The sequence below is a fragment of the Dipteris shenzhenensis genome, chromosome 3 (assembly GCF_047967505.1).
Source record: "Dipteris shenzhenensis isolate YYH24624 ecotype China chromosome 3, Dip_SZ_1.0, whole genome shotgun sequence".
NCBI classification, from domain to species: domain Eukaryota; kingdom Viridiplantae; phylum Streptophyta; class Polypodiopsida; order Gleicheniales; family Dipteridaceae; genus Dipteris; species Dipteris shenzhenensis.
The window spans coordinates 22,939,881-22,966,562 of record NC_141598.1 but is presented as its reverse complement, the minus strand read 5'-3'; the positions used below and the strand labels follow the sequence as shown (position 1 = coordinate 22,966,562).

Genomic DNA, 26,682 nt, shown 5'->3' with positions numbered 1-26,682 from the left:
AGTCCTTGGTCTCACTGCAGTCATCTACAGACATTTGCAGATTTGGGGCTTTTGCAAGACATTGGCAAATTTGGGGCTTTCATTTCTTTTCACCTCCTTTGGTTGCAATTTCTTGCAAAAATATTGGAGTTTTCGGATTTGGTCTGCAATTTCTTGTTTAGATTGCAGTACATTGGGTCAGATTGCAGGACATTAAGTTACATTTGCACGACATAGTCAAATTTGCATACATTGGGTCACATTTGCAAAAATTTCAACAACATTTGGGGCTTCTCTGCATTTGCCCTCTTTTTGGCCTACTTGCCCTCAATAAATTTGGGGCTTTTGCAAAATTTGCTGTTTTTGCAGTGAACATTGCCTATCACAGACACATTTGGGTCAGATCTGCATTTGCCCTTTGATTTGGGTCAGAAATTTGCAGATATTTGCTGTCATTTTTGGGACAGCCAGCATTTTGCAGTGATAGCCTTGAGGCTTTTGGGTTTTCAAGTCTTTTTCAGGGTATCACAGTTGCTATGGCTGGGAACAATCAAGATTTATTTGGAGTTCTTCGTGAAGATGATAAGTTGGATGGCACCAACTATCCGATGTGGTCTTATCTCATGAAACATATTCTTGTGGCAAAGCATTTGTAGAATATTGTTTCTGGGGCTGATCTGAGGCCAGCCAATGCTACAGTGGTTGTTTCTACTGCTGGTCCTTCTGCAGGGGGTACTCCTCCTGATGCCTCTTCCTCTAGCACTCCTACCCTTGCTCTTCCAACTCAACAACAGTCAAGATGGGATGCAAGAGATGCAAATGCACATTCATGCATAGCTTTATCATGCAAGAGAATCATTATTCCACACATCCGGTCTTGCAGGACAGCAAACGATGCTTGGGATAAATTGGCTTCTCTCTATCAGATTCGCAATGAAGCTCGTGTTGCATATTTGAGAAGGCAATTACAGGAAGTGAATATGAATGAAGGTGAGTCAATGGATGTATATTTGACAAAGGTCAAGGACCTCATGGAACAGCTTGCCAACATTGATGAGGTGGTGCCAAATTCACAGCTTGTCAGTACCACATTCAATGGACTGCCAGATACATATCAAGGGTTTGCTACAACCCTTTGATTAGTGGCCATGGGTAATCCAGACCACTATTCTTTTGACCAGCTAGTTACTTTGCTTTTGCAGGAAGAGCAAAGTAGAGCTAACAGACAAGCCATTATTCCTGATCATGCATTTGCTTCACAGCAGACAGGAAGAGGCAAGGCTTCCAAGCCTATGGGCAGGCCAAAATCTGCGCATAGCAGCTGCAATTCCTCTACGCATAGGAGCTGCAATTCCTCTACGCATAGCAGCTGCAATTCCTCCCATGCATCTAAAAATACAGAAGATAAGGGAAAGAAGAAAAGATGCAACTATTGTCGCAAGCCTGGACATGACATTTCAGAATGCAGGAAGCGCATTGCTTCGGAGAAAAAGAAAGCAGGATTGATAGTTAATGCCGCACATGCTATTGAATCCCATGAGCCAACAGATGCTTCACGTGCACATGCTCTTCAGGATGATTGAGCATGGGCTGTCCATTGCTCATTTGATCCCTCCAAAGCTGATGCACTCTTTACTGCTAATGATGCTCAGTCCTGGTACTTTGATAGTGGTGCTTCCAAGCATGTCACATCCTGTAGACAGTTGTTTCATTCTCTAGCTGATGCACCTCGAGGGGGGACTGTTACATGTGCTAATAATGCTTCATATGCTATAAAAGGAGTTGGAGATGCACAGCTCACATCCATTTCCAGCCATCCTGTCACTCTGACAAATGTTCTTTTTGTGCCTGGCATTGAAGTCAACTTGATTTCAATTTCAGCAATTGCTACTTCAGGTTTCAGAGTAATTTTTTATGGCTACAGATGCCTAGTATATGATCTTCGTGATGACAATGCCATAGTTCTCACTGGCACTTTGCAAAAAGGGCTTTATCACCTTGATCATCATCCAGCTGCACTTTCTATTGAAGTATTGGCTATTTCAAATTCACAACTTGCTGAAACTCATCTTTGGCATGAGAGAATGGGCCATCTCAATTATAGAGCTCTTGCAAAGCTACATTCAAAGCAGATGGCAAATGATGTACCTCAGACTCACACAGTTTCCAAACATGTGTGTGAGGGTGGTCTTTTGGGTAAGATGCATCGATTTCCTTTCCAAAAGAATTGTCCCAAACCCTCACAAAGGAAATTGCAGGTAGTACACAGTGATGTCTGTGGCCCAATGAGGACAAATGCCATTGGAGGATACAAGTATTTCATGACTCTCATTGATGATTTCACAAGGTATTGCTGGGTATATCCTTCAAAGGCCATATCTGAAGTTTTCTTATGCTTTCAGAGATGGCTCAATATGGTTGAGAATGAATCAGGAAAAAAGCTTGTAACCCTCACAACACAGATAGGGGGGGTGAGTATATGTCAAAGGAGTTTAATGCATTTCTATCCTCACGGGGCATTATTCACTCATGCACTAGTCCTTACACTCCTCAGCAGAATCCTGTTTCTAAAAGGAACAACAGGTCCACAATGGAGATGGCCAGATGCATGCTTAAGGCCAAGTCTTTGCCCAATAAATTTTGGCTTGATGCAGTAATGTGTGCCAACTATGTGCTGAATAGATCACCTACACGGGCATTGAAGACTATTACACCTTATGAAGCATGGAAAGGCAGGAAGCCTTCACTTTCACACATGAAAGTCTTTGGGTCTCTTGCATATGTTCATGTACCATCTCAGCTGAGACATAAGCTTGATGACAAGGCAATCAAATGCATATTCATTGGTTACAGCCAGGAGAGCAGAGGGTATCGGTTATATCAACCAAAATACTGGGAAGATTATTGTCAGTAGAGATGTGATCTTTGCTGAACATTCAGCTTCTCCTCTTGTGGACTGCAAAGCAAAGCCAGATCTTGACATGTTTGATGCCTTTGAATCTTGGTTACCTCTACCATCATCAGAAGAGGATTTTGAGCAGCAGCATGAGCCTCCTGCAGGCCCTCCACTAAGCAATAATCAGCCACCACCTCATGCTGATTTGCAGGTTTCTCTTCCGGCACAAAATGATCCCACTACTCATGATGCAATCATTGAAGAAAGAGCTGTCAATAGACAGCAAAGGCAAGTTCCCAGATGGCTTCTTGACACATTGAGGGACAGCAAACAAGATCAGCCTTTTGCTGCCCGGACAAGATCAGGGAATAGACAGCATGGTCACTTTCTTGAGTTTGCACTCCTTGCTACAGCTTCCAATGAAGAGCCTTTGTGCCATAAAGATGCTATATACAGCAAAGACTGGATGGATGCAATGAAAGCTGAGTTACAATCTATTGCCAAAAATGACACTTGGGAATTAGTAGGTCTCCCACCTGGCAAGCATGCCATTGGAACGCGGTGGGTCTACAAATTAAAAAGGAAATCTGATGGTAGCATAGATCGATACAAAGCTCGTCTTGTTGCAAAAGGGTATGCTCAACAACAAGGCATTGACTTTGAGGAGACATTTGCTCCCACATCCAAGATTACTACAATTCAATGTGTCATTGCCATTGCAGCCCATCATCATTGGCAAGTGCACCAACTTGACGTCAACACTGCCTTTCTTCATGGGGATCTGCAGGAAGAAGTCTATGTCACACAACCTCCTGGCTTTGAGGTTGTTAATTCTCAAAATAAGGTCTACCGGCTTAGAAAAGCCCTTTATGGTTTGAAGCAGGCACCCAGGGCATGGTATGCCAAAATTCATGCACACTTACTATCCCTTGGTTTTCAGAGTAGTCCCACAGAACACACTCTTTATTTCCGTGGGAGTGGATCTGATTTTTTAGTGCTGATTTTATATGTGGATGGTATGCCAAAATTCTCTACTCCAGTGGACCCTGGCTTCAAATTCCCTGACAAGATCAAGGAATAGACCGATGCATGGTCACTTTCTTGAATTTGCACTCCTTGCTACAGCTTGCAATGAAGAGCCCTTGTGCCATAAAGATGCTTTTGACAGCAAAGAGTGGATGGATGCAATGAGAGCGGAGTGACAATCCATTGCCAAAAATGACACATGGGAATTAGTAGATCTCCCTCCCGGCAAGCATGCCGTTGGTACCCAGTGGGTCTACAAATTAAAAAGGAAATCTGATGGCAGCATAGATCGATACAAAGCCCCTCTTGTTGCAAAAGGGTATGCCCAACAACAAGGCATTGACTTTGAGGAGACATTTGCTCCCACATCCAGGATTACTACCATTAGATGTGTCATTGCCATTGCAGCCCATCATCATTGGCAACTGCACCAACTCGACATCAAGACTGCTTTTCTTCATGGGGATCTGCAAGAAGAAGTATATGTCACACAACCTCCTGGCTTTGAGGTTGTTAATTCTCAAAATAAGGTATGCCGGCTTAGAAAGGCCCTTTATGATTTGAAGCAGGCACCCAGGGCATGGTATGCCAAAATTCATGCACACCTACTATCCCTTGGATTTCAGAATAGCCCCACAGAACCCACTCTTTATGTCTGCGGGAGTCGATCTAATTTTTTAGTGCTGATTTTATATCTAGATGATATGCTCATTACGGGCCCAAATACTCAGCAAATTGCAGCTTTCAAGGCATGATGTCTCAGTCCAAGTATATTGGACAGCTCCTTGATTGTTTTCAGTTTGAGGATTGCAAGCCAATCTCTACTCCAGTGGACCCTGGCTTCAAATTCTCAGCTCATGATGGGAGCCCACCATGTGATATCACTCTTTATCAGCACGCTGTTGGATGCCTTATTTATTTGTCACACCAGACCTGACTTGCAGTATGCAGTATCTCAGCTCAGCACATTCATGCACATGCCCAGTTCACAGCATTGGCAGGCAGTGAAGAGAGTCTTCAGATATCTCAGAGGCACTCAGGATTTAGCCCTCTTCTATGGTGATCGGGGTTCACTTACCATGCATGCTTACACGGATAGTGACTGGGCAAGATGTTCGGACACCAGAGTGTCACATACTGGCAATTGTTTTTTGCTTGGCAATTCATGTATTTCTTGGCTCAGCAAGAAGCAACCAACAGTTGCCACGTCTAGTTGTGAGGCTGAGTACAGGGCAGCCTTCACCGCTACAATAAAGTGTGTTTGGCTTCGACACTTACTTACAGATCTTGGTATTTGCCAGACATCCTCCACTATTGTCTACACTGACAGCCAGAGTGCTTTGGCCATTGCGCGTAACCCAGTGTTTCATGCGCGTACCAAGCATATTGAAGTTCACTATCATTATGTTCGGGAGCGGTTGTCAGCAGGAGACAGAGAGTTGTCCTATCTTCCCACAGAGGACAACATCGCAGATATGTTTACAAAGGCACTTCCTCATCCCAAGTTCGAAGTCTTCCGACAGGCTTTACACTTGGTTCCCTTTGTTACATGATCTGACATTCCTTGTACATTCATAGGTGGCTATATCCTTTTGGATGAACATGTGCCACCATGACAAGAAACTACCAGGTATTCTGAGACGTTTCCAGAGTACTTCAGCCCATCCCATGGAGGGGGGTTTGTAGGCCATCTTTTGGTGGTTCTAGTGATGCCCTATAGGCCATGGTATGTGCCTTGTAGGCATTAGTGTAGGCACTTATAGTGTTAGTGCCTTCTATGCCACATAGGACACTTAGTCCTATGTGACACCTAGGACACTTAGTCCTAGGCCTAGATACAAGTACTTTGTACTTGTGTTTAGGAACCTTATCTATCTAAGTTTGACGTGACTTCTCTTTCGACTCGTCTTGTACCTGCACTCTCTCTCTCTCTCTCTCTCTTCGACCCGTACCTTCACACACTAGAAAGTATATTGGTTGGAAATGGGGGAAGACAATAGAGAGTCGAGAGAACAAACAGTGAAGCAAAATGTACTAAAGCTATTGCAAGAGTAAGAAAAGTACAACACGCTTAGGGTTATGTCCCTCAAAGAATAACAATATCCCTAATTACCCCAAGGGAGAAAACGCCCTAACCAGGGGTAAAAGAGGTCCTAACATCTAGAGTCTCGGTGTCTTTGGGGCTAATTATACTTTGTCAACCTTGTGGATGACTTCACCAAACATACTTGGGTGTTTCCTTTGAAGTCCAAGTCTGATGTCTTGTCTTGTTTTAAGCACTTTCTTGCCATGACTGAAAATGAAAGTGAAAACAAGCTCTTGACACTCCGTACGGACAAGTAGGGGGTTAGTATATGTTCCTAGCTATGTGTGATGGAGTTTATGGTTGAGTGGCGATCATGAGATTGAAACTGCACTATATGAGTGTTTTTAGAGTATGAGTTTGGGCATGTTCCTGGAGTCATCTAGATATATGTTCCCGTCGTATTATTGGACATACAATCTCACCTTGTGAACTTTTCGTCCATGTTGCGGCTTGCTGATATTGCAATAAACCGATAAATTCTTTGAATCTTAAGGGGCACGTTGCCCTATCAACTGGATTGTCTAAGCATTTTTGGCTTAGATGCTTGTTTTGGAGAGACTAGACTGAAATTGTATAGTTTTCACAAGCAATCGTAGCTTGAATGAAGAGAATGTGGACTACTTTTTGATATAGCATTCTTCTTTCATGCAAGACTTTGTCACGGTTGAGTCTGCCTTTCAGCTCCAGAGTGCCGATATAAATGGATGCTCAAGGATGTGTGGGTGTGCAAATTTGTATGTGTGAGAGCCATATTAGCTTTGTCAATGCTCCAAATGCTGAACTAGGATTTGAGCCGGCTAAAGGAGAACGTTCAATGACAACAACCAAAAAGAATTAAACAAGAGAATCACGGATGGTTTGCAGTAGTTTTTCCTCCCAGCCTTGCTTTGCAGACCACCCATGATTCGAATCATTCCTATGTTTTCAATTCACACGGTTCTCTTTGTGCGAAGCCCCCAATTCCCTAGATGAGTCGACATGGTAGAGTAGATGCTCCTTTTTACCCCTTCTTGGGATTCATTAAAACCGTTTGCCCCTAGACACAAATCCCGAATAGAACACCTCGGCCTTTGGCCTTAGGCTCACCTAGTCATGCAAACCACCCTCACCAACGACCTTCACATTAAATCCCTTTGACTATAAACATAAAGTGCAATGCAAATTATCTATAATTGTTGGTCTACTAAAGGGAAAATACCGATTGACCCTTCCAAGGTCATGTTACCTCAGCTTGAGCATAACATCCGGAATTTCCCTTGGACGAGGTAACATTTTTTGAACAAGTTGATTGGCTCGTGGTGGCGTTTTGTCGATGACAAAAGGCAAGGTGCTGAAGAATTGACGGGCTGGATAGGTGACAATCATAAGCTTTGACGTTGAAATAAAAAACAATCAAGGAAAAATCACCAACGATGAGCAGAATAGCAGGAAGTTGATAACCTCTCCACGAATTTTGATGACCAATGTAGAAGGGAGAAAAACTTCAAGAAAATGGCAGTTTCAGATCTGAGTGTCTATTCCTCCATGAAGGCAGTGGGGCTAGAAACAGGGGACCGGGGCGACCAGATTTTGATTGAAAATCAATTACTTGCAGCAGTCCAAGGATAAAATTCTTCCTCCCAAAAAATGACAATAGATTTTGTGAAGGTCAGCATCATCTGCAACATCTGATTCAATGATTAGCTTTGAGAGAGAGAGAGAGAGTTGGAAAGTTGGAGACAATGCTGAGGCAGAATGCTTGAAGTTTATTGATGTATTGCAAAGTACAAGCCTCATTCTATAGGTAGAAGATGCCTTATCTTCCCATACACATACACCACTGATGATCTCAGTCAGAGAATCTCCTTGACATCATAGATGATGTCACACAAATAAACTCAAGCGTAATCTAATCCCCAAAGGTCAAATGACCCTTCAACCACAACCACATTCACACTAATACAATAGCCAAAAGCTTGTTCACACTGTAGACTCTGAAATACCCCAACATTAGGCAAGGAATGAGGCCAAGGGTTCTTCCTTGAAAGACAGTTTCATAGTGTCAGGATGTAGAAGAGTGTTTAAAGTCAGATCATGTAACTAAGATCCACGATCTTAGAGAACAGCTGTTGGATATTGATGAGGTGACAGCTGACAGCAAGCTTGTGACCACAACACTAGCTAGTGGACTATTTTTGCATGAGAACAGACTAGAATGAACATGTTGATGTGCATGGTGGTGATCCAGCCCTGTTGGCGAAAGGCAAGGGCAAGTCTCATGATGGTGTCCATTAGTCTAGGGCTAATTAAACACATCCATCTAAGAAAAAATAAGATACTCACGTCAGTCCAAAAGAAGGATAAGTGCCACCATTGTAACAAAACTGGACGCTATATCAGCGAGTGCAAGAATGAGGCTGAAGATTGAAAAGATAAAGGAAGCGAGAATGACAATCTCAGATTCGAATACACCAAATGCAAGCAAGGGAAATGCTTCAGCAAACTATGTGCTTGACGGTTTGCCCTTCCTTTGTTCATTGCTTCACTTAGTGTGAGTAATACTTCAGCTACAGTTTGGTATTTTGACAGTAAGGCTTCCAGACACATTTATTTACTGGTTTTCAGCCTGCTCCAGTTGGCAAATCCTTCATACCCTGTGAGGGGAGTTGGGAAGTTTTTGTTGTCATCAGTTGATGGAATTTCATTTATGTCTTCTGGATGCCCATCCACTTTTCTCTTTTGGCAGAAGCGGTTATGCCTTCATTTTTAAGGATGATAATGCATTATTGGAATAGGGAAAAGGACCATCAAATAATTACTAGTCACTTTAAATCAGGGTTTGTACCAGCTGGACAAACACGACAGTGGCATATAAAATGCATGTGTGGCAATGGTTACTTTTGTAATGAAAGCTGCAGAATGATGGCATGCTAGATTGGGCTATGTCAACCATGGAAGTTTACAGTTGTGCAAAGACATGGGATGGTACTGAATACGCCTATTTGGAGACGCCTCCAAAACATGCTTGTGAAACAAACAGCCCTCACTTAGAATGCATTTTCACCAAACTTCCATAGTTGAGATGTCCCCAATCTTTCATGCCACAAGTGTGTATCTGAAATTACAAATTCAACAGCTGTATTTGCTTCTGTAACAGCCTGTTTTTCATATGCATCAAGATGGTACAGCCCTCTAGAAAGTGTGCCAGTAGCACTACACAGTTTTCATGCCGGTTGTCATACACAGCACAACGATAACCATCAAAAATTACCCGGGAGCCATTTGTGGAGATGGCTGAGATAGAAAGCACGTTCTTTTTTATACCTAGAACATATAACACTTCCACAACAGTCACTGCATCCCCTCACACTGTACCATTAGCTACCCATAATAAAGGGGACAACGGTCCAAAAGCGTTTGCTTGTCATGTTCATCTGTCATGATGACTTCAAAAGACCCCCGCGCTGCATTGCACTTTTTGAACAAGCATCCACCCAAAGTTCGTGTGAGCCAATAACCTACATCTGCGGCAACTGGCATTCAACCGGGGAAAAAGATAACGACGGCATTCTTCGCAGATTCCCTACTGGATCAACTATAGCATTCACTTCAACTATAATGCCAACCGTGGGAGTTGGCTCTTTCCAATCTTCTGAACTGCCTTCAAACCCCTTGTGCATGACTTCATATACAAGCTGTGCCTCATAAGAAAATTGAGGAGCATCATCCTGACCCATTGCATGCTTCAAATTCTTGTTCTAAGCTTGTCTTTCTTTTGCATAGGTTTTGTCAAGCTGATTTGCAGCCATCTTAACACAACACAGATGATGCTTGAAGTTGAGGTCTCATACTCATAGTTCCCAAAAGTTTCGGAAAAGGGGAAACGGAAACGAGCGGGAAACGGTGTTTCGGAGTTTCGATCACCAAAAGAAACGGTGGAAACGGAGTTTTGGTTTTTAAGGTTAATAAAATATATATTACATATGTAATTATTATTATTACATATGTCATACAACAAGGCTTGAGAGGACAACAAGGACGAGAGAAGGGGGCAAGGGTGAAGGATTAGAGAGTGTGAGAGCAAGAGAGAGTGAGAGAGTCGTAAGCTGAGAAGCTGTAGTTGCAATAGAGTGTGTAAAGAGTACTACACAAAGTAGTGTAGATAAGGTTTTGTCATAGTGACAAAACCTTAGTAGTCACTAACCATAGTTAGTGAACTAACTGCAGTTAGGGGGAAAAACCTCTAAATGAGGGAAAAGTGCCCCTAACTAACTTATTATATTACATTGGTCACTGCTGAATTATAGATATAATTCCAACACCCCCCTGCAGTGCCAATGTCATGTACAAGGCTGATCAATCACCAAATGGATATAAGTTCAGGGCACTGCGAAATGCCTCAAACTTCTCACGTGGTAGTGCTTTGGTGAAGATATCTGCAACATTGTCATGTGTGGACACAAAGATCATACTGATCTCTCCTGCATGTAGCTTCTCTCTGACGTAATGATAGTGAACCTCAATGTGCTTCGTGCGAGCATGAAACACTGGATTCTTTGCCATTGCAATGGCACTCTGACTATCAGTGAGAATTGGAGAAGGACCCTCCAAAGACAGATAAAGATCAGCAAATAAACGTCTCAGCCAGACACATTCCACTGTTGCTGTGAAAGCTGCCCTGTACTCAGCTTCACATGATGAGGTAGCCACTGTAGATTGTTTCTTGCTTAGCCATGAAATGCAAGATTTTCCCAAAAAGAAACAATTGCCACTAGTGGACTGCCTAGTGTCATAATCACCAGCCCAATCTGAATCACTGTAGGCATGCATCTGCAAGTCACCCCCCTTGGGAAATAGTAAGCCAAAAGACTTGGTGCCTTGCAAATAACGGAAGATGCGCTTAACTGCCTGCCAATGCATAGTTTTAGGGCTGTGCATATACCTGCTCACCTGAGATACTGCAAACTGAATATCAGGCCTAGTATTGCAGAGATATATGAGGCATCCAACAGCTTGACTGTAAAGTGTGGCATCAACTGATTCTCCTGCATCATGCATTGTGAGTTTCAGCCCCGGTTCCATAGGAGTAGATATGGGCTTACACTCTTGCATGTTAAATCTGTCCAAAAGTTTCCGAACATACTTGGACTGAGACATAACAGTGCCACGTCTCTCATGAGAGAACTGGATCCCCAAATAAAAATGAAGCAGCCCCAAATCTGACATATCAAAGTGGGTCTGCAAATCAGTTTTGAAATCTGCAATTTTGTCGTCATTGGACCCTGTGAGCAGTAAGTCATCAACATAAAGAAGGATGACTAATATTTCCCCCCCATCCATCTTGATGTAGAGGGTGCTTTCAGTAGGACTATTGTGCAGCCCCTTGCTGGTCAAATAGGCATGTATCTTGGCATACCATGCACGAGGGGCCTGTTTCAGCCCATATAAAGCTTTATTAAGCTTGCAGACTTGAAGTGCATTTGCTGTAATTTCAAAACCCGGAGGTGGTTTGACATACACCTCTTCCAGCAAGTCCCCATTTAAGAAGGCTGTTTTGATGTCCAACTGATGAACATTCCACTCAAAATGTGCAGCCATTGCAATTACTGATCGGATGGTGGTCATCCGGGATGTAGGAGCAAAAGTCTCCTCATAATCTATGCCCTTTTTCTGAGCATAGCCTTTAGCAACCAGCCTGGCTTTATATCTGTCAATGGAGCCATCTGGCTTCCGTTTGACTTTAAATACCCATCGTGTGCCAATAGCATGTTTACCCTGTGGCAAGTCCACAACATCCCAAGTCTGATTTTTGGCAATTGACTGCAACTCATCGTGCATGGCATTCATCCAATGCACATTACCTTGTGCCTCTTCAAATGTGGCAGGCTCCTCTTCATCAAGGAGAGTACCTGCATATGCTGATTCCACTGAATTAGCACCTTCCATGTGCCTTGCTGCACTGCGAGTCCTGCCAGGTAACGGAGCATCAAGTTTACTCTCCCGGAGAGTCTGTAACAGCCAGTTTGGGACTGTTTTTGCTGCATGTATGTCTGCAATTTCTGGCTGTACCACTTGTTCCACTTCCTGTGGAGGAGGCATGACATCCCGTGGCGGAACTGAAGCATGTGAAGGTTGCTGTAAATTCTGATTTGGATCAGAAAAATCAGCAGGGGAACCCAAAGCAATGGGTAGCAACCCTTGAAATACATCTTCTGAAGGTGAAGGCATTTGAAAATCAGCCTGAGTGTAAGCTGAATTTTCAGAAAATATGACATCTCTACTTACAATGATCTTGCGTGTAGCAGGATTGTAGAGACGATACCCCTTGCTTTCTACACTGTATCCAACAAATATGCATTTGATGGCTTTATCTGACAATTTGTGCCTAAATTCAACTGGCACATGTGCATAGGCAAGGCATCCAAAGACTCGGAAGTGATCCACTGAAGGCTTCCTGTCATTCCAGACCTCAAAAGGAGTTTTTGTTTTTAAAGCCTTAGTGGGAGCCCTGTTCAAAATGTAATTGGCACACATCAAACCCTCTAACCAGAATTTATGAGGCATGTGTTTGCTTTTCAGCATACATCTGTCCATCTCCATGAGGGTTCTATTTTTCCTCTCAGCTTTGCCATTTTGCTGAGGGGTTAGCCTGACTGTGAGCTGATGCACAATACCCTTTTGTTTGAGAAAAGCATCAAATTCTGCAGATAGGTATTCCCCACCTCTATCCGTGCGTAATATCTGTATCTTGAGCCCGGTTTCATTTTCAACCATGGCTGAAAAGTGTTTAAACACTGTGAACACTTCAGATTTCTTTTTCAGCCCATAAACCCAAGTAAAATTGGAGTAGTCATCAATAAATGTGACAAAGTAAAGATGACCACCCAATGAAGGAGTCCTCATGGGACCACAGACATCACTGTGTATAAGCTGCAATTTGCGAACAGCTTTAACTGAACCATCCTTCTTGAAGGGAAATCTATGCATTTTACCTAAAATGCACCCTTCACAGGCATGTGGAGGAGGTATTGCAAGAGGGGGCAATGCATCAACCATTGAAAATTTCTGAAGTGTCATCAAGCTGTTGTAATGCATGTGGCCATATCTGGCATGCCATAATTCTGCATTTTGCATGGCAACTGTAGGGGAAGAAATTGCCAAAGCATGAGCTGCTCTTTTCTGAAAAATATCAAGCTGAAAAAGCCCACGCAGCAGAGTACCAGATAACATTAAGGCATAGTTAGCTTCCCTGTCCCGGACAGCACATTTGTCATCCTCAAAGATGACCTGAAATCCATCTCTGTTAAGAGTGGACACTGAAAGGAGATTCTTGGTTATGCCAGGCACATATAAAACATCAGAAAGTCTGAAAATAGAGCCATCTATTGCAGTGAGCTCAACTGCTCCTGTGCCACGTACTGAATATGAGGAGTTGTTGGCACAAGTGACTTTCTTACCAACAGGGGGAGGATGCAAGGAAGTAAAGAGACACTTCCGCGAAGTGATGTGCTTGGATGCACCGCTGTCAAAATACCATGTGTTCAGTGTTTCATCAACACTGAAAGCAGATGCATCTGAAGAAGAGTCAAAACTGCAAGTCAAAAATGCATAAGTGTCATCACTGCATGAAGCTGTACTATCCCGAGCATCTGGAACAGCCAACCTAGAATCAGAAATGCAAGATAAAAAGGCATAATCTTGACCAACAAAGTTGGCTGCAGCATCCCCACTGTCAGATGCACAAGGGGCTGAATCTGAAACAGCCATTCCTGAGCTGTTTTTCTTTTCCTTTGCAATCCTTTTCCTGCATTCGGCTATGTGATGACCTGGCTTTTTGCAGTAGTGACAGAAACCCTTCTTTTTGGGCTTGCTTGCATCACTTTGAGCCTTTTGTGAAGGCTGTCCTGACCCACTGGAAGGCTGATTTGCTGCTGTTTTTGCCTGTCCCTTTGTTTTTGATTTGAATTTTGAGAGCATGGCTTGTTCACCTGCACGTGAAGCCAAATTTTTCCTGGTCTGCTCTTCCTGAAGCAGAAGTCCTATCAGCTCATGAAAAGAAAGAGGATTTGCACCCCCCCTCAATGATAAATTCAGCGAAGTATGAAAGCTGAGATAAGACTCAGGAAGAGAATTCAGAGTGGTTGTAATCATCTCTGAATCAGGAATAATTTCATCTATATTTAACAACTGCTCTCTGAGATCCTGAAGCTTAGTGAGGTGGGCTGACATGGAGTCACCCTCCTCCATATGTGTATTGGTCAACTCTCTTTTTAAAAAAGATACCCTGGCATCATTCCGTGCTGCATACATGCTTTCCAAAATATCCCACGCTGCCCTGGAGGTCTTACACGACCGGATATGCGGAATGATTGATCTTTTTACTGAAAGAGAGATGCAAGACAAAGCTAAGGCATCTCGTGAATCCCATCTCTTTTGTTCAGGAGTATTAACTGTAGCTGCACCAACAACTTGTCCTGCAGCTGCACCTTGTGCACGACCTCTTCCACCTCCTTGATGAGGAGGGGTAGCAGGTGCAATATCTGCTGGTCGGATTTCATCCCCATTGACATAATCCCATAAATTACGAGAAATCAGAATATTACGTACCATGAAACTCCAGAGGGAGTAGTTGGTACCATCCAATTTGTCTTCCTGAGAAAGACCACCGAACTGAAAATCATTCTGATTTTGATGGGCCATATCTGAAAAAGGAATTGAAGCAGATACAAAGTTGAATTCCCTTACTGGGAATAGAATGCACAACTCCCAAAAACCACACCCAAGCACGGGTTGTATAAGCAACTTAGATTTCTGCACTTGAGCTGTCAGAAATCTGTCCAAGCATAGAACACTCTCCAAAATCTGCCAAAAGTGTTCCAAACACTCCAATAGAGGCAGTATATACTGAATACTCCAAAAAATGCTCTCCAAACACAAAAGCCCCAATTTGTAGCTAGAAATTGCAGCCAGAAAGGGGTTAAAAAAAGCCAGAAGCCCCAAATCTGCAATTTTAACACAAAAGCCCCAAATTTCAGACAAGATCTGCAGATCTGTCTGTAAAAGCCCCAAATGTACTCCCAGAAAATGACTGCCCCAATTTGTGGTTTCCTGCAAGATGTGCCTGCCAAAGAACACCTGTGGCTGAAGGCAACCTGTGTAAATGCACACAAATCTGTGAAGGGTACAGGTGGTACAGTACAGTACGAACTGTACGTACAGTATGTACGGGGACCTGTACGGCCAAATAGTACGGCGATCTGTACGGCCAAATAGTACGGATGCACCTGCGCCTGTACGGCGCTGTCGACGATCTGTACGGCAGCAACGACGATCAGTACTGGAACTGTACGGCAGCAACGACGGGAACTGTACGGCAGCAACGGCGATCTGTACTGGAACTGTACGGCAGCAACGACGGAAACTGTACGGACAGCGGAATTCGTACGGACTGTACGGCGAAATCCGTACGGACTGTACGGCGATGGTACGTCGGATTCCGTTGAGGGAGAGAACGTTGAGGGAGCTGGTGGCACGAGGGTCTTGAACCCGCTCTGATACCAAATGAAGGATTAGAGAGTGTGAGAGCAAGAGAGAGTGAGAGAGTCGTAAGCTGAGAAGCTGTAGTTGCAATAGAGTGTGTAAAGAGTACTACACAAAGTAGTGTAGATAAGGTTTTGTCATAGTGACAAAACCTTAGTAGTCACTAACCATAGTTAGTGAACTAACTGCAGTTAGGGGGAAAAACCTCTAAATGAGGGAAAAGTGCCCCTAACTAACTTATTATATTACATTGGTCACTGCTGAATTATAGATATAATTCCAACAAAGGGCTGAGGAGAGCAAGGAGAAGAGAGCAACGGCTAAGGAGAGCAATATTCTAGGTAGTGGCCAATGTAATGTAATAAGTGGGTTAGGGGAACTTTTCCCTCTTAGAAGTTTTTCCCCCTAACCATAGTCTAATCCCTAACTACGATTAGTGATTAGATAGGGTTTTGTCACTTAGACAAAACCCCTCATCTCTTGTTTGTACTTCATTTCATTCAGTCCACCTACGTTTAGCTCACTCTCTCTTGCTCACTCTTGCTCTCCGTTTTTCTCACATTTGGTATCATAGCAACTCTCCTTCCCAGACCTGCTCCCATCTCCGCATCTGCTCTCAGCTCTCTGCACTCAGCTCCCGCTCCCGTACTTCAGCCCGTTCAAGCTCGAGATCAACATTCCGTACAGTCCGTACAACTGTACGATTCCTATACGTGCTTCCGTACTGTCCCATTGCCAAGCACGCTCCCATTACAACACTCGTCCGTACACGCCGACGTCCATACAACATATAGACTGACAGTCCATACTATACCGCCGTACTTCCTACAAATCGTCTGTACCTACACATGTGGCGCTGCTCTCATCCGTACTCCGTATTGCAGTCTATCGCCGTCCATACAAGCTATCAGGTCCGTACACCTGCAATCTGTCCGTACAGGTCGCCATTATGTCCGTACAAGTCGCCATTATGTTCGTACAAGCTGCACCAGCCGTCCGTACAATTTATTGTACCTTCATCGTACAACTCATGTCATCCGTCCATACAACCGTACCATCCGTACTGTACGGTCTAATGCAGGTCTTTTGAGCAAGGTTCTACTTGCAAGGTTCATTTGCAGGCGCACTCTTTGCATATAGCCATTGCTTGGCTCAGTTTTTTTTTGGAAGCCCAATTGGAGTTTTTGGGCAGACATTGCAGTAAGTCTGCGAGTGTTGAAGAAATTTGGGGCTTTTGCTATTACATTGCAACTTTGCAGTGCAATTTAGGGCTTTTGTAGGCAGAGTGCAAATTTTGTAACATTTGGGGCTTTCAAACCATTTGTCCTCTTTTGTATGCAATTTCCCACAAGAAATTGGCGCTTTTGCATTTGGATTGCAATTTTGCAGATAAAAGAGCATTTTGGAAGTTTGCAAGCATTTCTGGACTCAGTGCGAGTCAATTTGCAGAATTTTGCCATTTTTTGCAGATTCTATTTGCAAATTTTTGGGCATTAAGCAAAGCATTAGGGTGCATTTCGAGCCTTTGATAGGCTATGACAGTATTTATTAGGGGCAGATTTTCTTTGTCAGATTTTACTTGTGCATTTTGCATCTCAGGAAGGGATTTTACTTGTTCAATTTGCTGTATTTTTTAATTTATTTGGCTAAAATGGCTCAAAACAACCCCAATGAGGTGTTTGGAGTCCTCACACAAGAGGATAAGTTGGATGGCACCAACTACTCCTTGTGGACAAGGAGTTTTATGGTACGCAACATCTTAGTTGGCAGACATCTTTGGAATTACGTCAATAGAGATGAAGCAAGGCCAGATACATGGGCTACACCTGTCACTCCTACAGCTGGAGGCACGGGTAGAGGTCAAAATGCAGCACAAGTAGTTGGGGCTGTTGCTCCAGGAGCTCCCACAGTAGAACAGAAAAGATGAGATTCTAGGGACGCACAAGCTCTATCAGTGATTTCTCTCTCTATCAAGAGGTTCATTATTCCGCACATTCGGTCATGCAAGACATCAAAGGCAACTTGGGAGATATTAGAGAGTATGTTTGTAGCAAGAAATGATGCCAGAGTTTCCTTTCTGAAGCGAGAGCTTTCTCATACGCATATGGATGAGGGAGATTCCATGAATACTCACCTCACAAAGCTTCAGGATTTGAGGGAGCAACTGCTGAATATTGATAAAGTCATTCCGGATTCAGAAATGATTACCACCACTCTGCATTGAGGGGGGGCAGCAATCCTCTCTTTTCATGAGTCGGTAGGACTTATGTTGCAGGAGGAGCAGACACGAAGAAATATGGCAACTCAGGCTGGCGAGCATGCCATGCTTTCCAAGTTCAAGCCCAAGGGAAAAGGGCAACAAAAGCAACATGCCAATCAGCCCGCACATCAGCATAAAGCTGATTCAGGACAGCCCTCTTATAAGGCTAAAGGTGATGCAGATAAGCATAAAAAGAAGGGCATTTGTCACCACTACAAGAAGCCAGGTCATTATATTGGTGAATGCAAGAAGCGCATAGCTAAAGAAAAGAGAAGGGATTTAGGTATGGCTGCGTCAAATGCATCAGCTTCTCATTCACATGATGGGGGAGATGTTACAGCCAACTTTGTGGAAGAGCACTATGCCTTTTTGTCTTGCACTTCAGATTTTTCAATGGGTAGTTCAGATGCTACAGCCACTAATAATGATGACCCTTATGCTTTCTTGACTTGCAGTTATGATCCTTCAAAGGATGCATGCTCTCTCAGTGTCAATGAGACACTGAATACTTGGTGCTTCAAAGCACATCACTTCTAAGAAGAGCCCTTTTGCATCTTTGCATCCTCCACCTACTAAACAGAAGGTGACTTGTGCAAATAATTATTCTTATTCAGTGTGTGGAGTGGGGACATTATTCTCACATCCACTGATGGCACAGATTTCAGAATTTCATATGTTCTTTATGTGCCAGGTATAAAGAAGAATTTGCTTTCAATGTCCTCTCTTAATAGAGGAGGATTTTAGGTTGTATTCAATGATGCTAAGTGTGCAGTCAGAGACAAAGAGAATGACTATGCTTTGATGTTATCTGGCACTTTGTATCGGGGTCTTTTTCAACTTGATATATATGAGAAAAGATCCGATCTTGCATTTTCAGTGAGCACTCCCACTGCTGCGATGCAGAGTGCAGAGTTATGGCATGCCTAATGACACTTCAGAAGCATGCTATGGTTGATGCATTGCCTCCTTTAGAGTCACCTCCTCCTCATGCATGTGAGGGTTGCATCCTTGGCAAGATGCATAGATTTCCTTTCAAGAAGGATGGTGCAGTGAAAGCTACACGCAAATTACAGCTTATTCACAGTGATGCCTGCGGTCCCATGAGGGCACCTCCTTTTGGGATTATGTTACATTCATAGATGACTTCACCAACTACACTAAGGTCTATGGTCTTAAGGCAAAATCAGAAGTGTTTATGCATTTCAAACACTTTGAGAATGAGACAAGACTCAAGGTGCAGACACTTCGCACAGATAGAGGGGGGGAGTATATGTCTCATGAGTTTGAGGCATTTTTGAAGGAGAAGGGCATCACGCATCAGCTTACAGTGAGGCTTACACCTCAACAAAATGGCAAAGATGAGCGCAAAAAACGCACTCTTATGGAGATGGATAGATGCATGCTTACCACTAAAAAGTTGCCTCACAGGTTTTGGCTCGAAGGCCTCATGTGTGCAAACAATGTTTTGAATCGGGCTCCCACAGAGGCTTTGAATACAATCACTCCCTATGAGGCATGGCATAGGAGAAAGCCTTCAATGGATCACTTCAGAGTTTTTGATGTGTTGCATATGCCCACATGCCTGTGGAGTTTCTACAAAAGTTGTCAGATAAGGCACTTAAATGCATTTTTGTTGGGTATAGTGCACAAAGCAAAGGCTATCATCTCTACAATCCTGCTTCACGCAAGATTTTTGTTGGTAGAGATGTCATATTCTCTGAAAATTCAGCACATACACATGCTGAATTTACTATTCTGACTTCTTCAGATGATGTTTTTGAGGGGATGCTTCCTATAGCATTTGGTTCCCCAGCTGAGGTTCATGCTGAAAATCAGAATTTACTGCAACCTCCTCCTGATCCACATGCCCCGATTCAGCCACAGGTTGATTTTGTACCTCCACAGGGTGTGGATGAAGTTGTCAAGCAAGAAATTCAAGAGATACACGCAGCAGTCAAAACAGTCTCGAATTGGTTGCTACAGACTCTCAGGGAGAGTAGGCTTGAGGCCCCATTGTCTGGCAAGACTCGTAGTGCAGTAAGGCAAGCAAGGGGGGCTCTTTCAGTTGAGACAGCTTATGCAGGGACTCTTCTTGATAAAGAGGAACCTAACTCTTTTGAAGAAGCAAAGGATAATGTGCATTGGATGCATGCCATGCACAATGAACTGCAGTCCATTGAGAAAAATCAGACTTGGGATGTTGTGGATTTGCCACCAGGTAAGCATGCCATTGGTACCAAGTGGGTTTTCAAGGTAAAAAGGAAGCCAGATGGGTCCATTGACAGGTACAAGGCAAGGCTGGTTGCCAAAGGCTATGCACAGAAAAAGGGCATAGATTATGAGGAGACTTTTGCTCCTACATCCCGGATGACCACCATACGGTCAGTTATTGCCATGGCTGCAAATTTTGTTTGGAATGTCCATCAGTTGGACATAAAAATAGCTTTTCCTTAATGGGGACTTGCAGGAAAAGATTTATGTCAAACAACCTCTTGGATTTGAACTTTCTGGCAATGCACTTCAGGTTTGCAAGCTTAACAAAGCTTTATATGGGCTGAAACAAGCCCCACGTGCATGGTATGCCAAGATTGATGCATTCCTGGCAAGTAAGGGGTTACATAATAGTCCCACGGAAAGCACCCTCTACATCAAGAAGGATGGAGGGGATATTTTGGTCATCATTCTTTATGTAGATGACATGCTACTCACAGGTCAAATGAGGATATAATTGCAGATTTCGAAGCTGAGTTGAAAGCTGAATTTGACATGACAGATTTGGGCATGTTACATTTTTATTTGGGGATCCACTTTATGCAAGACAAGCGTGGCATCGTTATGTCTCAATCCAAGTATGTGCAGAAACTCTTGGATAGGTTCAACATGCATGATTGTAAGCCTATAGCCACTCCCATGGAGTTGGGGCTGAAGCTTACTATATATGATGCAGGTGAATCAGTGGATGTCACACTTTACAGCCAGGCTGTTGGATGCCTCACCTAACTTGTCACCTACTTGTACAATACACAGCCCGATATTCAGTATGCAATATCTCAGGTGAGCAGATATATGCACAGCCCCATTGGCAGGCTGTAAAACGCATCTTCCGTTATTTGCAGGGCACAAAGTCTTTTAGCTTGATGTTTCCCAGGGAAGGTGACTTGCAAATGCATGCTTACAATGATTCAGATTGGGCTAGAGACTATGATACCATGCAGTTCACTAGTGGTAATTGTTTCTTTTTGGGCAAAGCTTGCATTTCTTGGCTAAGCAAGAAGCAATCTGCAGTGGCTACTTTCTCATGTGAAGTTGAGTACATGGTAGCTTTCATAGCGACAGTTGAATGTGTTTGGCTGCGACATTTGTTCGCTGATCTTCGACTCTTATTGGAGGGTCCTTCTCCAATTCTCACTGATAGTCTAAGTGCTATAGCGATGGCAAAGAATCCTGTGTTTCATGCTCGCACGAAGCACATTGAGGTTCATTATCATTATGTCAGAGAGAAGTTGCATGCAGGGGAGATCAGTATGATCTATGCGTCAACACATGACAATGTTGCAAACATCTTCACCAAAGCACTTCCACGTGAGAAGTTTGAGGCATTTTGCGGTGCCCTAAACTTATCTCCATTTGGTGATTGATCACTACCTTGTACACCACATTGGCACTGCAGGGGGGTGTTAGAATTATTATTATATTCTAGGCAGTGGCCAATGTAATGTAATAAGTGGGTTGGGGGCACTTTTCCCTCTTAGAGGTTTTTCCCCCTAACCACAGTCTAATCCCTAACTACAGTTAGTGATTAGATAGGGTTTTGTCACTTAGACAAAACCCCTCATCTCTTGTTTGTACTTCACTTCATTCAGTCCACCTTTTGAGTGACCTAAGTTTAGCTCACTCTCTCTTGCTCACTCTTGCTCTCCGTTTTTCTCACATGGCTGAGAGGGGGCTTGTAGGATGAGAGGAGAGCAAGAGGAGAGGCTGGACAGGGAGAGCAAAAACTGCCCTACCTGCCAATGGGGTTCTAACTTCTTACTCGGTGGTTGAGGCGGGTGTGTGTGTGTGTGTGTGCTGGTACTTTTGCTTCTATAGATGAGCATTGGTGTCTACAAGCTCTTACATTGCTGCTCTATATATATGTTGTCTTGGATAAATTCTAGAGGCATTGACAAACACAAAACCAAAAAAAAAATATTGCCGGCCCGAAACGCAGTTTCTGGTTTCGGAAACGGCGAACCGTTTCGGGTGCCCAGAAATGCCGTTTCTGGGCACTATGCTCATACTGAAATCTATAAACAATAAGGCAAGAACCTAGAAACAGTGAGACTAAAAGAACTGGAAAACCAGGGAATAGAGGGAGCAAGAAAAGTGTATGGACAGCCTGAGAGATAAACAGGAATTTATGAGACAAAGGCCCAACAAAGATGGTAAGAGAACAGTAACAACAGCAAGGGAATATAACAGCAGTAATTGTAGATAGTACAACAGAGAGCAACCCTAGAGAATAGACAAGAGAGGTGCACCTAACCCTAGCAGATAGAGATAGAATTTACAGGAAATTGCAGACGTAAGAGCAAGGGAAAAAGGAGCAGGATAATACAGGGCAGAAAAGTTGACCATGAGCAGATGCGAGGTCACAACTCTCTTCTGCGTACACGCCACACACAGGCGCGTGCACACCCCACTCAAGAAGAAACCTAAGGCACACGGCGAGGAACTCAGTCTAGGATAAGAAACCTGAGTGAAGCTGGGAACAGAGGCTACTTTAATCTACCATATTCCAAATGCTCATTCCAGCAAGGAAGAAGTTATTCAGCAAGCTGCAAAAGTCTTTAGAAATCCACATACATGTCTATATTCATACTCATTCCTATGCTACAGCGAAGACAAAAGTCTTTAGAAATCCACGTAAATGTCTATATTCATACTCATTCCTACGCTACAGCGAAGACAACATATGACTTGTTCAGGTAATCAAAGAGGCCAATAACCAACCAAAAGAACATGCCAAGTCTCATAGCTAGTATGGAGGTCAGGTCCAATGTAGAAATTTTCATACGATCCAAAGGCAGCTAATGATACTAGTCTACTGGACTAGATTTAAACATTTGGGTTTCTACCCATGATTTTCCGTGCTACTTTCATTGAATAGCTTGAAAAGTTCACCAAAAACATCTTAAAAAAACAATCTGGCTTAAGGATTGATTACTAATTTCTGCATGTAACACTCACAAGTTGATGCCACTGAAGGAGACCCACTGGACACAAATCAATTTAAACCCGCATAACCATTGTTAAGATGCACAACCTCAATAAAACATAGGCAGTGCTGTTTCCAATACACTAGTGGTCCCCTCGATCAAAGTTCTCCATACAGAAAACAACTTACCAAGCCCGATCCGCTCTCCAATCTGGAGATCTTCCCAGGGAATCTCCCATTCAGCCACATCATCAAGAACTGGCTCGGACCTTACACTAATGGACCCACCGGATTTCTCTGAAACTCTCTCATCTTCTGCAGAATATCCTGCATGAGAGCCTTCCCCTTCTGGGCTGTTATCCCATGGATTCCTCATATATGGATCTGCTTGTTCATGTTCCTGACCATTATACTCATGAGTAACTTTCTCTGCAGAATCCACAGTTATGGCATCAGGAAAAGCCTCGAATATTTCCAGCCGCCTACCAACCACAGCAGAGGCCGCAACAACAGCTGCAGTTGCTGTTGCAGCAGCTGCAACAGGGACCTCAACAAGAGCTGGATCTGGTATATGCTCTGATTTTGCAGCTGCCACCACCATAGAAGAAGCCACAACAGCAGCTGTAGCTGCTACAGCAGCAGCAGCAGGAACACGTTTTATGATTTCAGGTCCCAAGCTATCACATACAACACTCCAAGCAGTTGCTCCTGGCAGCAAAGGGCTGGAAAACTGAGGGGCAGTAACTGCTGACAACACTGATGAGTTATATGATAAATTAGAAGGGGCATTCGAGTAAGGGGGTTCTAGTGGCCGACTGTCCCCCAAGCCCTCCACAGAATTCAACCTTTCCAGCCTGTCTTTAATACCTTCATCTGATCTTGAAGTGTATGACGATTCAGGAGCTGGAGGCCGACCTGGACCCACACTGCTTTTCTCTTTCCTCCGAACAGCATTACCTTTTGCTTCTTTTCTGTCTTCCTTTTCTTCCAAACTTCTCTTCTCCTCACTCACCTGAGCTTGGAGCTGCTTCGGAGAAATTTCACTAAACAAGTCAAGAGGAGCTCTTACACCGCTCTCAAGTAGCACATCATGCAGCTTCTGTGCAAGTATGGGGTTTTCCTTGGCAGCATGCATCATGTACTGGGACACGTCCTTTACCTTCATGTCTCTTACAGCTGGTGATCCAATACCTTCTGTCCATGATGGAGATCTCCGGAGAAAGAACCGGCAGCCAGATCTGCCCACAGTTGGTTGAGCAGGTATCTCATTCACCACCTTGAGCTCGGTAGGTTCGCTTTGGCGCCTTTCGTGCTTTATTTCTTCAGAAAGAATGTCAACAGGAATGGTCTTCTGCAAATAGGGATTATCAAGAACGGCACCAGCCCCTAACTCTCCATGGAGATCTTCATTACAAGCAATTGCAATCCTATGTGGCTCTTGCTCATCAAAGACCCCTTCCTTTGGATCCCTCCCAATCAGTTTCTCACGCGATTCTTCCATGCTTATGACCTCAACATCAGCATCCGAACTGGCGCATGAGCCAATATTAACAAGCCCAAGAACATTCAAAGGGATAAGTGTGCCCGGAGCTCCCATCAAATCAACAATGAACTCCCTGAAATTTTTAATTTAGAAATCTCTCTCTCTCTCTCTCTCTCTCTCTCTCTCTCTCTCATAACAAGAAGATACTACGCATTGGGGGGTTGCCCAAAGATTTCTGTGGCAGCACTAGTGAGGATGTAGCTCTCACAGAAGATGAGAAAATAATATGCCTCAAGAAGAATATACCTCAAATTGAATGGAATGAAAACCACATTAGCTACATCGCTCAAAAGGGAACACAAATGCAGGTTTATTTCAATGAAAGGATAGAGAGAGTCAATATCCTCTGACAGACAACTAAGCTGAAGAGTACAAAGATATGGATATCTGCAGAACTCACCCCGACTCAGCTCAAACAAAGGAATAGTGAAACTCACCAAAGTCAAGGACGCACGTAAAGCTGGAAATGGGCAGTATATCGAGATGGAATAGCATTAATCTGAGATTTCAAATCTAATCCTAAAGACCCTCAGTCTAAAACTGATGTAATGAAGCCCTTCTTGATATAGGACTACAACTTAGAATTGTGCTTTAATAATCTCGAGCTGAGTTGCCATGTGCGCTCCTCGACCCTCTCTGGTTTACCCAGATGATGTAAGGATTTATGTTTTGCACTTTGTCCCATAAGCCCGTGAGGCTTTCTACGGACGTTAATAGATCGATCTCTCTCTCTCTCTCTCTCTCTCTCTCTCTCTCTCTCTCATCTACCATGGATAGCTCTATCCTCTTCTATGGCACTTGCAGCCAAAGGAGACCAGAGGTGCTGGTATGCATGTACAGAGAGATGGTTTGAGCGACTAGGGCTCCACATGGATAGATTACCTCCCTTCCAGTACAGCATGGATGCTCTGTTTTCTCCCCTCCTATCACACGAGGTCAACTAGGTTATCCGTGAGGATCTACTACAACTACATACATTTCGGACCTGGTTGGGACCGAGTAAACTCCCAGTGAAGCTTAGCTTCTACAGAGATCACTTCTTACATATCACAGTGGAGGGTTTCATTGACCCACCAGGATACACACAGAAACACCTACCCCACTCGCTGAGGATCTCTCTTGGGCAGTTCCGGGTCTCTTCACACAAACTTCGCATTGAGAGCGGCAGAGCAGAACGACTACCCAGGGAGAGGAGCATATGCACACTGTGTGACATGCAGGAGATTGAGACAGAGGAGCATATCATCTTCAAGTGTCCTATGTACTATGAGATCCGAGGGCGTTTCCACCTCTTCAAGGATACTTATGGGATTTTAGCCCGTTTCCTCTCCTACCCAGACCAGCGGTGTTTGGCACGTTTCATTCATGAGGCACTTAGACACTGCGAGAGGATACTTCGAGCATGGAGACAGGAGCAGACTTCTTCCTCGGTTGATCCCTCTCAGAGCTCTATCACGGAGTTCTTTCAGCTAGATCACATGGAACCCCACGAGACGAGGCCTCGACTGTTGGAATCGGAGTCCTAGTGTGTGTGGTCCTAGAGTCTTAGGAGTGTCCTACAGTTGTGTGAGTGTGAAGAGTCTTGAGGCCACTTGTGCCACCTCATGTGGTAGATGTGATTCCTCACCTAGATTATAGGATCTAGATTCTCTTGTGTGTGACCTCATCTATGAGGTGTCTGTAAGGCTTGCCCAGCCTATAAAAGAGGCTATGTACTTGCTGTGATTATCAATCTATCAACATCAGTTTATGCCTCAACTCTTGTCTTCAATCATGTGATCAAGTCTCTCACCCTCTCCTCATTTCCATCAAATGGTATCAGAGCGGGTCTTCCCTGACTGAGCCTTACCTCTCGCAATGAAGCGTCCTGCCCATCCTTCACCACTCTTCCGCTTGCCCATCCGTCATCGTCACTCTGCTGCGACAAACTGAGCTCCTTCCACTGCACCACTCTACTTGCTCGCCCCTCTGCTCGTCATCTGCGGCACCTCTCTACCCACGCAGCTGCTCCTGCTGCCCATGCCTCTCCTATTGCCCACGCAGCTCGCCATTCTGTCCGAACACCTGCTGGTCCAACTTCTGCCCGAACCTGCTGCTCCCACGTTGCTTCTAGTTGCCCGCGCAACCGGTTGCCCACGTAGCTAGACCTGCGACGGTGCCAGCCATGGAGCTGACT

At 44.0% G+C, this 26,682-nt stretch overlaps 1 protein-coding gene across 1 annotated transcript in view; it reads right to left on the bottom strand.

Moving 5' to 3' along the window:
• The window catches only part of LOC147903528 (putative serine/threonine-protein kinase SIS8), a 139,044-nt gene that overhangs the window by 58,036 nt on the left and 54,326 nt on the right, over positions 1-26,682 (bottom strand). Inside the window, exon 5 of the mRNA XM_087399712.1 lies at positions 23,153-24,579. Coding sequence (XP_087255838.1) covers positions 23,153-24,579 — 1,427 coding nt within the window. The remainder of the gene's footprint in view (positions 1-23,152; positions 24,580-26,682) is intronic.